This window comes from Nesoenas mayeri (genome assembly GCF_963082525.1).
Source record: "Nesoenas mayeri genome assembly, chromosome: 17".
In the NCBI taxonomy this organism is placed as follows: domain Eukaryota; kingdom Metazoa; phylum Chordata; class Aves; order Columbiformes; family Columbidae; genus Nesoenas; species Nesoenas mayeri.
This window is the reverse complement of record NC_137565.1, coordinates 4745510-4759233: the sequence shown is the minus strand read 5'-3', so window position 1 is coordinate 4759233 and position 13724 is coordinate 4745510. Positions and strand designations below refer to the sequence as shown.

Below are 13724 nucleotides of genomic sequence, written 5' to 3'. Positions count from 1 at the left end.
CATTGTACCTCAGCAACTCCATAGCAAATTTGATATTTATAAGCAAGGCTGAGATTCTTAGTCACCTTTCCCTACCAACCACGTAAAAATGAGCCTGAGAATCAAGTAAAAGCAGATTTTCTTTAAATATCCTACTAAAAATAGCTAAAGAGTCTTGGAACCCAAAGCAAAAGTTAATAATGCTATTGATCTCACAGCTGGAACAGATTCCAACTCATTCTCCCGCAGCAAGAAAAATGCACACAACGGGAGAAAGAACAAATTATTCTTCCTTAAAATGGTATCTTTTTTGTCCAGCCTCCAAGATCTGTAAGTTTAATTTTTGCAAGGTTGTGAACAGGAGAACGTTACTGGACAGAGAAGGTTCTTCTGAGGGAGGGGTCGCCTACGCAGTCATTTCCCCAAAATAAAGTACTTCCCGAGTCAGGGCTGGTTATGGGACAATTTACACATCGCTATCCAAAATACCAAAAGACAAAACACTGACATAGGTACCTGGCTATACAACAGTCTTGCAAGCACTTTAATGTTACCTTAGCTGTAGTGTTCTTTAGCCACTTCTCAGCCAGATAGAGACAGAATTTCAATGCCTGAATCTGGTCAGGACCTTTTTTAAACAACAAAGAAAAGGCAGGAAGTAAGTAAATAAAATAAATTGTCATTAATCCTTTCTGCAGTATATACTAAATCTATTTTATTTCAAAGAGTTTTGCTGAAAAACCTGTCTGAAGATGTCCTGAACATGCAGAAACTTTAAGCAAGACAAAATGGTTTAAAAAGAGAGAAAAAAAGGCTTCAATAGAGATGATGTGTTACAAAGTGGTTGTTTTTCTAGTCTACTGGTCAAAATTGCATTTAGGAGACAAATGCCTTTTAATTCTCAAACTTTCCCATCTTCTACTTAAGAACACGGAACAAGTGTTTAGTCACAGATTAGCTCTTCTTTTCTCAAACCTACCTACCCATTACTTCACCCCTCAGGTCATCACATAAGCCCCTTACCTGTTGGAAATTCTTGTGCAATCTTGTGAGCAATAGCTACAGCCCATTCTGGATTAATTATAGACAGCAGATAAGACTGAATTGTCTGCACTGTTTTAGCTGTTTCCTTGTTAATAACTGATGTATATCCACTGCTTCTCATTTCAAATATTTTTGGTTTCAATTTTTTTTCAAAGATGTGTCGAGCTGCAGACATGTGTAAGGTATCCAGGGAAACCTAGGAAAACATTAAAGTAGATTAAGTGTTGTCAGAAGTTCTACGGTGAAACCAAAATCATGCAAAAGATAGATGAAAGCTCTTTTTTGTGGAGGAGGAAAAAGAATAATTTTGAAATAATTTATTTCAAGATGCTACTTTACCTTCATTAGTTTGGAAATCAACAGAAGTGTCGGGAAGGATTCCTCGCTGAGCTCTGCAGCTGAAAGGAAAAAGAGCTGCCTGTGATAGTGTCACACTCCACTCACAGCTTTCTCTATGAAACTGAGCATTTTCCTTTTACTGTTAGATGCAGAGCTCCATTGGGAGAGAAAGAATCACAGAATGTCAGGGATTGGAAGGGACCTTGAAAGCTCATCCAGTGCAATCCCCCCATGGAGCAGGAACACCCAGATGAGGTTACACAGGAAGGTGTCCAGGCGGGTTTTGGATGTCTCCAGAGTAGGAGACTCTGCAACCTCCCTGGGCAGCCTGTTCCAGTGTCTGTCACCCTCACTGAGAAGAAGTTTCTTCTCAGATTTAAGTGGAACCTCTTGTGTTCCAGTTTGAACCCATTACCCCTTGTCTTATCATTGGTTGTCACCGAGAAGAGCCTGGCTCCATCCTCCTGACACTCACCCTTTATATATCTGTAAACATTAATGAGGTCACCCCTCAGTCTCCTCTTCTCCAGCTCCAAAGCCCCAGCTCCCTCAGCCTTTCCTCACATGGGAGATGTTCCACTCCATCATCTTTGTTGCCCTGTGCTGGCCTCTCTCCAGCAGTTCCCTGTCCTGCTGGAACTGAGGGGCCACAACTGGACACATATCCCAGATGTGGTCTCACTAGGGCAGAGTAGAGGAGGAGGAGGAGAACCTCTCTCGACCTACTAACCACCCCCCTTCTAATACACCCCAGGTACCATTGGCCGCTCTCTAATAGGTCATTCTCCAACTTATACTGGAACCTGGGGTTGTTCTTAACCCAGATGCAAGACTCTACACTTGCCATTGTTATATTTCATTAAATTTTTCCCTGCCCAAAGAATACAATCTTAATTATCCACACTGGCCTGGGAAGTGGGATACATGGATTACTTTAGTCCTTGAGAAGTCCTTAGAAAAGGATTTGAGGACAGAATTCTGCATTGTATATATTGTCTGTCTTAGCTTCACTGACAGCTGGTTACCTCACAAGTAGCAATTTGGGAGCACAAGTGCTTTCACAAGTACTTGGGACAAAAACTGCTCTAGTAAAGAAATACAATTAATATGAAATGTCTACTGTATATCCATTATAGCAGAGAAAGGGAATTATGCAGATATCTAGCCTTAAAAAAAAAAAAATGAACATACATATAATATTCCAGAAACACTGTGCGGTTCTAAAGAACAGCAGATGAAAGGGCAGTCTGGTTTGTGCAGCTGGAGGTAAGGGAATCCCGTGCTCTAAAACATATTGGTGTTCTAGGTCCACAGGTGGAGAAATTCTTTGATAAGATTCCAGATGTTTGAGGAGGCTCAAAGCCTGGGGAAAGAAAATAATAACAAACCCCACACACAATAAAAAAACCTCCAAAAAATCTCTCCCCCAACCCACAAACAAACCCAATACCAAACCGACAAACAAACAAGCTGGAGATCACTTTCTTGAATGGTATTTTATGAATGAGAGAGGTGTAGACAGAATAACTCAATTAATTTCAACAGACTCTTGAATAACTACACTAGTAAACAGACCAAAATACAGATGCCTTCAGCAAGGTAACAGCAACATGTTTGGACGTACCTGATTCAGCTGGATGCTCGTGTTCTTTTCATCTGCATTTTGTATCACTTTCAGGACAATTCCAATGGTTTCATAGTCATAAGGCTCAAGCTGTTCAAAATAACCATTTTATATGCTTTGTTTTATAAGACCATACCACTGAGTTAACTTTTTCAAATGTTAACACTAAGTATATTGACATAACACTGAAGAAACAGTATTAAATTACTTTTTTGCTCGATTATTTTCTGGTTGTTCTTTAAGGGAGGTATGACTCTACCTGTCTTTAAAGAAAATTAGATTTGTTGTGCTATTTTTTTTCCTGCAGAAGCAGAAAACGGAAACTTAACTTTTACATTCTTTAGGAAATTTAAAACAAAAACCTTTTCGAATTTCTATGGAATTATTAATTGGTCATTCAAGTGACGTGCAGCGTTTGAGACTAGATGCATTATTCAGGGATTCTTTTTGTTTTGGTGTGTTGCTTTTTTTGTTTTGTCTTGTTTTTTTAATAATTTCTTTACCTTGTACAATATTCCACTGAGGCTAGTGACCAGGTCTTTCGTGCTTTTCAGCAGAGGAATTATTTCTAGCGCTCTAGCGAGTAATGTGGATTGAGGTTGCTTCTCGCTGTGTTCTGCAGAGTCATCTTCAACATGATTTGTATTAGCATTCTGGAGAAGAAGCGTTTCGATGCAGAGCTGCAGTGCGGCATCGCTGTCCAGCATGAAAGTACTAGAAGAGGACAGAATGTTATTTTCTCTGTGACCTTTGGTGTTGTCAAGGTGCTTATTTCCTTATTAATAAATTCACCAGAGACCAGTATGTATTTAAAACAAATCCCAAACACAACAGCCAAACAAACCCTGCAAACAAAACCCCCAAATAATTTGCATATTACATTGATCTATTTAAACTAAAAGATATTTCAGTAGGCATAGGTTTTATTCCAGCAACAATTAAAGACAATTGATTTGCTTCAGTTATTACCTGCAGTAATTCAATATGAGAGCTGTGTCTACTTTGGGATTTTGTACCAGTGTTCTTAGGAGTTCCTTCTTCCTTATGGGTGGTTGTCTAAATACAGTCTCGAAAGAAATCTACAGATAAACATTGTTAGCTTCATCTCAAAGAAGTCTTCTAGACAATATCAAGACTAATTCCTTATATAGTCAACCTTTTATGTTTTCATTAGTTTCAACCCAGAGATTTTCAGGTAAAAGCAATGCATTTGCTTACTATGCCCTGTGCCAAATATACTTAAGCACTTAAAATTTATTTTTATACCACCCTCAGTTATTGCATTTCTCAGTTTCTGAGGTTTATTTAAGCAAACACACAGAATGAAAATTTAAAACTAAACCAAACCCCCAACTTTCCTTACATTTGAATGGGAAATCTGTCTAAAAATCACAATACATCTCAGAATATACTGACATTTAAATAGTAACTAAAACCCTACAGTAAGTAAATAAAAAAGAAAAAAAATTCTAACTTACACCAAATGTACCCAGTTGGATACCCCATTCTGCATCAGTAATCAGTTCTTGGAATTTTTGCTTTTCTTCTGCATCACCACAATGGTTAGCGAGCTGTGCTCCAACCAGAGCTACTGCCTAAAAGGAGTGAGAAGGGAAGTTAATACAAGTATAATAAATTATCAGAAAATCTGGAATCCTAAGGTCTAAATCCTCAGGGGTACTTAAAACAGTTCATAGATGATCACACAACTGCGTAAGATGAAAACAAACCTCACAGATGGTAGTATCAGCTATACACTTGATAATGGCAAACTAGTGCACGTCCACATTACATTGCTGATGTCTTTTTTTAAAGAAACTGCTTAACATCCTTTATTTGCTGAAGAAATACATTGCCTTGTGGACTTACCAAAACTTTTCTGTAGTTTTGCCATGTGTTGTTTATGACATCCCACAGCTTATTGAACATGTCTTCCTTGGGCAAGATTGTGCAATATCCCAATGCCAGGTTCTGATCTATGACACGACAATTGAACACCTGTGTTTCAGGAAAAGAAAAAAGAACAAGTTATAAACTTTAGGCATTAATATTTCAATAGGTTTCTTTGTATGAAGTATAACACATGAAAAGTGCTCTGTAATTTGGAAGTGTATTTGGCATTTAAGTTGGGGGGGGGGAAGATTAAAAATGCATTTCAGGTTTTAAAACTTAAAATCTAAATATGCTGAAGCCAAGCTAAAAGTCACTTTCCTTAGTCTAAACTGCCTTAGAAGATAACATATGGCAGGTTTTGCAGATGCCTTTTTAAAAAAAAACTCCTGTCAACTAGAAATCTACAAATCTAAAATGAAACCAGGACCGAAAATGAGACAGAGAAAACCTGCAGGTCATAAAGGCCATTTTTACAGACACTTCAGATTCACCTGACAGGCTGCTGGGCCATCTTGTCTAGACTGTGCTTTTGCCAGGAAAGGTTGGACCAGAGGATCCTGTGGTCCCTTCTGACCTGGTATGATGTGATTCTGTGATAATAATTTAGGAGTGCTTAAAGGATCCCACAAAGATGAAGCTCCCAGCAGAGCAGCTGGGGCTGTAGAGGCCGATGTTCTCAGACCATTCAGCCCGCCCTTGCCCTGTTCTGGTACTAAGACACGAGGCTGTGGAACCCAGTCCCTTCCCACCACTAAAATACTGTCAATACTTTCCTTCCCCTTCTCTGTAGTTTTCCAAGGTCTGTGATTTTTGAAGGTGTGCGGGTTTTGTGGTGTTTGGCCACAGGACAATTTCAGAATATGTTTTTGCAATAGGAAGGGCAGCGCTTCTCGTGACAGAGCAGAGGAAAGGGGCTCAACTCTTACCCTTTTCAGAGCGTTCTTACCTTGTGTAGTAAGGTCAGGATAGTGGTCATAATTCCTGAAGTACACTTTGGTTTCAGAGCAGTGAGAAAGCTTTTGGTTTCAGCTAGCATATGGTCATCATGTAGCTAGTACAAAAAAAGAGAGCACACGGCAAAAAATAAATTCGAAGCCTTCAAATTCTCTTTTATTTATAGCATAATAGGAGGTACTACAGTAATTGTATTTTCAGATTTAATGAAGGTCTTATAAAAATCTCTTCTCCATAGAAAAAGGATCTTTGTTTCCAAGTGCTTTTGAACTGAGGACTGTTTTTTGAATATTCTACTTGCAACTTTTCCCATCCTAACCGATGATAAAACAATGTGAAAGAACATAATGAACCATTGTTAACATTCATGTTATTCCTGGGCTCTCTGCAAAGACCAGAAGTCTAGGCCGGTACCTACTTTGCAAAGAGAAACAGAGGACCTTGAAAAATAGGGAAGAAATTACCAGCTCCTTTCACAAAATGACTTGACATCTGATCAAACGGTAGCGATTTTTATAAGGTCATGGCAATAGCATCTCTCATACGTATTAAATTCTTATGTAACCACTATATAGTTGTTAATAGAATATTTGTAAGACTTATTCTCAGCAAAATTCAGCAGCGTCCTTGCCATACCTTTTCACTCAGGGACAAATCCATGTTGTTCGATATCCCATGCTGAAGACAGGATCCAAATGAACAGATGATTAGCCGCAAAGCTAACTCACACTGACTGCACTCCATGAGGTTCTGTAGCACCACACAGATGGGACTTCGAGCTGGCAGCAGAAGGTTCTGTCCTGTAATAGATTTCAAAAACAAACCCAGAAAATAATTAGTATCTTCATATTAAGCATATTGTTCATGGAATTAATATCGGTGCAGTTTCTCTTCTTTTTCATTAAATTTATGACACAAGGTCAGTGTTAGCTTCCTTTGAAACCTTAAATTTTCAGGGCTTTTAATTTAATACAGACTAATTAATTTGGCCATCCTCTTGGAAAGGTTCTAATGGATCCTAGCACGCAGTGGCAGAATTTCTGTACTGAGGTACAGGCTTTGACAACATGCCCAAAATCACATGGCTGAATTGTGGCATCCATTCGAACTGCTCTCTTCTGTGCTGTTCCCCTACAACACGGCTTTAAGTGGAACACCCAGGCATCTATTTAAGAAGTTACGGTTTAATTTAAACTTCACGTTTTCTAGTGGTCTGATTTATACTTTAAGCATGGTGAGTCTGCCATCACGATACCTTTAATAAATGCACAGTTTGCCAGGCTTGTGGAGTCCAAAGGATACAGCTTGTTCTCTGAAAGACAGACAAACACATCAGCAGCATGCCAGGAGCTGAGCAACACTAGGAAGCCTGGAAGTACCTTAAAAACATGATACTTCAGGGACACATCACCTCTAAGAGCCAGGACAGCTATTTTTTACTGTGCCTAATCAGAAGTTACTTTACAGGAGGGAATATCTTTTCAAGCAGACAAAGTAATACAAGCCAGTTGTTTGCAGTAACTACCTTGTGTGCAAATGCCTTTCTCTTGATAAGACAGTCAACATAAACAATTAATCTGTGAAGGTAATAAGTCTATTCAAATAAATCAGAATATCCTTTATAGGTCCTTTACAAGGACAATCCTTTTAGAATAAGCTGAAATTCATCTTGATAAAATCCTGTCTCCATTCACGGCTACTAGAAGATGTCTAGAGAAGATCATAAGAACATGGCAAGTTTATAGTAACACTTCTCCAGAGCATTCTCCGTGTCTTCAGGTATTTGATGTTCAGACTCTTCCTGAACCAGAACAAAAAGCAAAGTCATCTTTACATTCTACATCCTTCCCAATGGAAATTTTTTCCATGAGTTTGTCTAATCAAGATTTGAGTTGATAATTTCCACACGAGTGCTGAATTATTTCTATTCCTAGATAAAAATCAATATGAAATACAGATTGTATATTGACTCAACATTCAGGAAAGCAAGTTTACCACATAGAGGCAGAAGAGAAGAAATAGTTTCATATGCAACTGGAAGAGCTGTCTGTGGATCAAGAACCACCCCATCTTCATTAAAGAAGTCATCGTAAGTCCACTCTTCATAAGGATCTTTATCTCTTCCAAAAGATGTTGTCTAAATAAGAACATTGTCAAAAGTACACAAAATAAAAAGAACAGCTGAGTCAATTGACAAACTGAATGCTGCAAGAGGTTCCAAGTTTCAAATACAGGAACAGAGCACAACCTCCTATTTGAAAATGGATTCTACTATACTACTTTTTGTTAAATGGCCAGTGGCACTAAACAGATTTCCTACTAGGAGTGGCCGCATTTCTCTTTAATGTTGCAGTTATTTAGTTGTACAGTCAAAATGCATTCTTAATTAATTTAATGGAGGCTTTCATAAACACTCTTGGCCAAATACCATAAGCAAATATTTCAAATGGATCATTTTTAGAAAAATAACATTTCGTGCATAAATATGCTTGCCCAGCCACTTTGATCTATTTCATTTCATAGTACACTCTATTCCCTCGTCCAAAGCATTGATGAATATATTGAATAATACAGGCCCCCGAGGCACTGCACTAGATACAGGCCTCCAACTGGACTCCATCCCATTGACCACGACTCTCTGGCTTCTTTCCTCCAGGCAGTTCACAGTCCACCTCACTACCTGGTCATTCAGACCGCACTCCCTCAGTTTAGCTGTAAGGAAGCTGTGGGAGACTGTGTCAAATGCCTTACTCAAGTCAAGGTAGACCACGTAATATTTTCAGGCATGTTAGCCAGATCTATTATACTGAAATGTAAGTGGAGAATTATGCTTGTGCCAGAGCTGCACCGTTTTTAGTACTCAAATCAGTTTACTCTTTATGCTGATGTACAGAAATATTCAGGGAAATTTTTATCTGTAGAGCTGTATGGGGTGGTGTTGGTTGTTTTTTAAAAAAGCTGATGAAATATTGCTAGGAAAATGGGAGGAAGAAAATGTATCTACAGTGAACACTATTCAGTCAATCAAGACATATGTTAAAAAAAATATATTCAAGTTAGCAGAAAATACCTTTGCTGTAAATCCATAGTTTTCTATTTGGCACTGTGTGTAAATTTCCTTGGCAGCCAAAGTATATTTACATAGTTCCAGAGAATCTAATAGTAAATCTGTAAAAATATTAAGATCATTAGCATACTATGAATGGACGGTTCATATGTCCTATTAAAAGGAAACAATTTTTTGCAGCACCTGTTTTTACAGAGGCAGATATAGGAATTCACTTTGTTTTCGTGTTTATTAAATACTATTTGAAAAGCTGGATTCCCAGCATGAACACAAATAAGTGATAATAGTAGTTACCTGAGCTACATATCGTAGCTGCTTGGCAAGCCAGTTCATAGATCACTGCTGGAAGGTTCATGTCATTAGGAGTGATCATTGGAACATCAGTTCCCAACATATGACAAAGCCTTTGACATGCTGAAAACAGCAGCTTCCCTGTTTCTTCATTACAGTGATTTTCATAGAAGTACCTATTAAAAAAAAAGGATTAAAAATAAAAAACTACTCCTTAGGGCTTTCACTTAAGGCCACATGCTGTTCTAATTATTTAATTGCCTTTTACTTATTTCATCTATATGAGTCACTGCATCTAAAACTTCTGTGACTGAAGTGAAATAATACAATGGAGCTCACCTTAAAGATAAATACTGAAGCACACAGAACATGGCAATAATAAGAAATATATCTAGCATTTTCATCTCATCTCCTTTGGGGGGAGTTGGTAGTAAGTTTGAATTATCCGACAACCTGAGCATGAGGCAGAGACCAGCTGGAAACCATGACATGGTATGTACAGTCGGTGCACAACAGTTTTCTTCTACCTGTGTAAGCTGAGAGGCTCTCAAAATGGTTATTTAATATTGTGCCCTACTAATCTCTCACTATAAAACTGTAATACTTTTTAGTTAGTAATCATGTGATGGCAGAACCAATGGCAATCTTCAGAGACTATGACTTAACTCTTCACTCAATACTGTATACAAGGAATACAAGCCTATTGCTGAGATACTCATTTTTAGAGAAAAAAAAGCTAAAACAAAATACACTTTCCTTTGCTCTACATCTACTTACTTCCGCAGAGTGTCAGAAATAGTACAGAGAAGCCCATTAAAAGTCATACGACTGAAAACCTCTGCAGTTTTACCTGCATATTTTTACAGCATCTTCAACTTTTCCAGCATCTAGTGCTCTCAAGGCCAGTTTTTCTCCCAGTTCTTGCTCTGACCTTTGCAGGAGCAAAGCCAGTTTGTACAACCTTGACTCTGTAGAACGGGTCTTGGTTTTACCATCTTCTGAATTACAGTTCATTGTTTGTTCTTTTCTAGACTTTGACAGAGATCTGACAGTTTCATAAGCTTTTATGTGCATCTCAAGAAGCCTGGACATCAGTGAAGGGTTCTTAAATTCTTCGACTGAAAGAAAGATTTCAAAATCTTCCTGCAACAGCAACAACAAAAGATTATGTATTAGTATTCATGTAACTTTATTTTTTTTAATGTTTTTATTTCTTGTTTCATTCTGAGGAATACTTTCAGTACAGAGTTGACTTTACTAGTTTCTACCAATTACTGATTTATGTCATAGATTAGAGAATTTTGCTAGGCAGTAGCTAAGCAAAACGAAAAACCTGAAGGATACTGCATGCTTAAATGCGTTAAATAGAATCACAGAAAGTTAGGAATTGGAAGGGACCTTGAAAGATCATCTAGTCCAATCCCCCTGCCAGAGCAGGAACACCCAGATGAGGTGTTCCGATCGTCCAGACCGCGCTCCCTCAGTTTAGCTGTGAGGGTGCTGTGGGAGACTGTGTCAAATGCCTTACTCAAGTCAGGGTAGATCACGTCCACCGCTCTGCCATCATCCATCCATCTTGTTATGTGCTTGTAAAAGTCAATGAGGTTGGTCAGGCACAACTTCCCCTTGGTGAAGCCATGTTGACTGCCCCTAATGACCCTCTTATCCCTGATATGCCTTGAGATGGCACCAAGGAGAAGTCATTCCATCAGTTTCCCAGGGATGGAGGTGAGGCTGAGCGGTCTAGAGTTATCTGGGTCCTCCTTCTTGCCCTTTTTGGAGGCTGGAGTGACATTTGCTTTCCTCCAGTCCTCCAGCACCTCTCCCATTTCCCAAGACTTGGCAAAGATGATGGAGAGTGGTCCAGCAATGACCTCAGCCAGCTCCCTCAGCACCCGCGGGTGCATCCCATCCTGACCCATGGATTTATGGATGTCCAGGCTGCCTAACTGCTCCCTAACTCAGTCCTCAACAACCAAGGCAAACTCCTCCATTGTCCTGCCTTCCTCTGGGGCCTCAGCGGTGCGGGGCTCCTCAGGACAGCCTCCGGCAGAGTAGACAGAGACAAAGAAGGCGTTCAGTAACTCTGCCTTCTCTGTATTATCAGTGGGCCTACATTGCCTTTGGTGTTAGTTTTATCTGCCACGTATTGGAAAAAGCTCTTCCTGTTGTCCTTGACCCCTCTCGACAGGTTTAGTTCTAAGGAGGCCTTAGCTTTCCTAGTTGCCTCCCTACATCCTCTGACAACAATAATTTAACTTCCCAAACCATACTAGATCCTTAATAAAATATTACAGTACTCAATTATGAAATCTTTGAAGTGTTAGCAATTAAGACTTCTGGGAGCGTATCTACCTTTTTCATTCAAATGGACAACTGAGTAATGGGGAACCTTCCGAGGTGCTATTTAAATTGCTAGATTACCCTCAGAATCTCTTTGAAGTCAATAATAAAAACAACCTTTGCATATAAGCTGTAAATAGAATTATTTTTTAATATAATCTCTGTTATAAGAACAATTGGAATAACTACAGTAATTCAAAAGCACTTTGAAACTATAAAGATACCTGCAGGGTTGCAAGTGTTTCAAACATTTTCAGGTTTGCTTCACATTCATCTTTCTTCAGAGGATTATCTGTTGGAGGAGAAAAACAATTACTTCCTGACTCCATTTACAAGCAAAAGAGAAGATTAAGCTGTAGCTCACCTTTTTGAATGCTGAACAGGAACTTAAGGATTTCCACAAGCGTCTTAGTCATAAACATTTGTGTTTTTTGCTGCAGGAAAGGAAGAGGTTAATGTTTTGTTTGGTCAAAAAGTTGCGAGTAACAGAGACCCTCAGGTTTCTACTCTCTGAAAATACTACACAGTGCTCTGCAAAGGCCTCATGCAACAGTTAGCAAGTCTAAGATACAACCAGCTGAAAAGCAAGGGAGCAGAAAGTTATTGTTTGTATGCCTCCGGTATAGAAATAGCAAATATTTTACAACTGTAAAATACATGCGCTCCACAGTATGTTAGCTCTCATAGGGGTTTTGAAAATATCCGCCCTTCTCTCTTTTTCCTTCCTTCCCTTGCTCAGAATAAAGTGTACTGTCAGCTATGAAGCTTCAACCCACTTTGGTGCCTGGCAAAGCCACACCTACAGTTTTCCAAGTAACTAAAGAAAGAATAGGAAACTACATAGGACTAGAAGCATAATAATGCAGCAGGATTTATAAACTATTAATTTAATTCAGATAGACATGCACACACTTTATTGTGTGAAATGACTTGGTACCTCTTCAGAATTATCTGCTTTATTCTGTAATACCAGTGTTCCCCATGCAGTCAATCTCTCTGCAACTTTCTCAGCTTCGGCAACAGTCAGAGATTTTAACAAAGTCAGAGATTCCTCTCTCTGAAGGAAAAAAAGGAAAAGAAAACCAGAAATAATTTTAAAAAGAGGGGGGGCATTTCCTTTGGAAAAGCTACATTATGTGTACTTTCTTGCTTTGATACAATGATGGCCAATTGGGTAAAATTAACCTTCTGCTGATGAACTTCAAATCTCTTTACAAAATACATTTACTACGACATGACTTCCTGAAACTCCCCGAATAGTTTTTTACTACATCTATGAGGCTTTCAGTAAAATCCATGTGCTTACTCGCTAAAAGTTATAATAGGCAAATTAAAACGCAGTTTTGCTCACTGGCAATTATGCAGTACTTTTAAAACAGTATGATTATTGAGAATACCATGTGCTAATAAGGTAGAACAAACGTTAACATGTGAAGCACTGTTTTGCAGGGGAGTTAATTGATTTCTTTAATCAAAAAGCTTCCTTTTCTGCAGGTCAAAGAGATCCCAATAACATAACACGGGGAAAACACAGGGTATAAAGATGATCACACCTACTATAATGTAGCAAGCAAAGTTAAATATTTCTAGTTAGGACATCAGCTAAAGGGGCAGGTTTATACTCATGTGGGGCACCATTGCATTGGAAGAAAGCATTTCCCAGAAGAATCTTTGTTGTTGTTGCTGTTGACAACAAAAAACCAACTTGTCCAAAACCAACTCAAGCAAAAACAGTATGTGAAAATATGTAGAGACTCCAATTCCAAACTTGTATATTGCGAGTCAAAATTTTCATCCTTTCTTGCTGGGAATGAAGGATGGCTCATGACGTTTAAAACTCTGACAAAGGTGTAATTTTCAGTGTTAAGTATAGGCAGTTATGTGCACAATTAATAGAACCTTAAGGAAAAAAAATTATATGTAAACTGTATGTAAGATTTCTGTAAGTAGTACAAATTGCCCCTGTTTGAAAATAGGCCTTAATGTTATTACATTCTAAGATCAACTGACATGAAGTATTGTATACCCTCTCTTTGTCAACCAGGTCTATCATCCTCAGAACGTAGACTTTCACAGTGGGCAACGTGTACGCTGCTGCAATCTTCAAAGCATCCTCCAAAGAAGTAGGGGTATCTTGTTGCAGAATGTATTTCACTAGCCTCTGTAAGAAGAAAATAGATACACACTTGA

At 38.6% G+C, this 13724-nt stretch overlaps 1 protein-coding gene across 1 annotated transcript in view; it reads right to left on the bottom strand.

Moving 5' to 3' along the window:
- The window catches only part of KNTC1 (kinetochore associated 1), a gene marked incomplete at its 5' end in the record, with an annotated part of 39551 nt that overhangs the window by 9216 nt on the left and 16611 nt on the right, over positions 1–13724 (bottom strand). The window contains 20 exons of the mRNA XM_080355547.1: positions 534–607; positions 1003–1219; positions 1363–1421; positions 2554–2725; positions 2987–3076; positions 3490–3700; positions 3956–4065; positions 4465–4581; positions 4856–4984; positions 5826–5930; positions 6470–6633; positions 7089–7145; positions 7829–7970; positions 8904–9001; positions 9195–9367; positions 10042–10334; positions 11759–11826; positions 11899–11968; positions 12472–12591; positions 13561–13695. Coding sequence (XP_080211673.1) covers positions 534–607; positions 1003–1219; positions 1363–1421; positions 2554–2725; positions 2987–3076; positions 3490–3700; positions 3956–4065; positions 4465–4581; positions 4856–4984; positions 5826–5930; positions 6470–6633; positions 7089–7145; positions 7829–7970; positions 8904–9001; positions 9195–9367; positions 10042–10334; positions 11759–11826; positions 11899–11968; positions 12472–12591; positions 13561–13695 — 2604 coding nt within the window. The remainder of the gene's footprint in view (positions 1–533; positions 608–1002; positions 1220–1362; positions 1422–2553; positions 2726–2986; positions 3077–3489; positions 3701–3955; positions 4066–4464; positions 4582–4855; positions 4985–5825; positions 5931–6469; positions 6634–7088; positions 7146–7828; positions 7971–8903; positions 9002–9194; positions 9368–10041; positions 10335–11758; positions 11827–11898; positions 11969–12471; positions 12592–13560; positions 13696–13724) is intronic.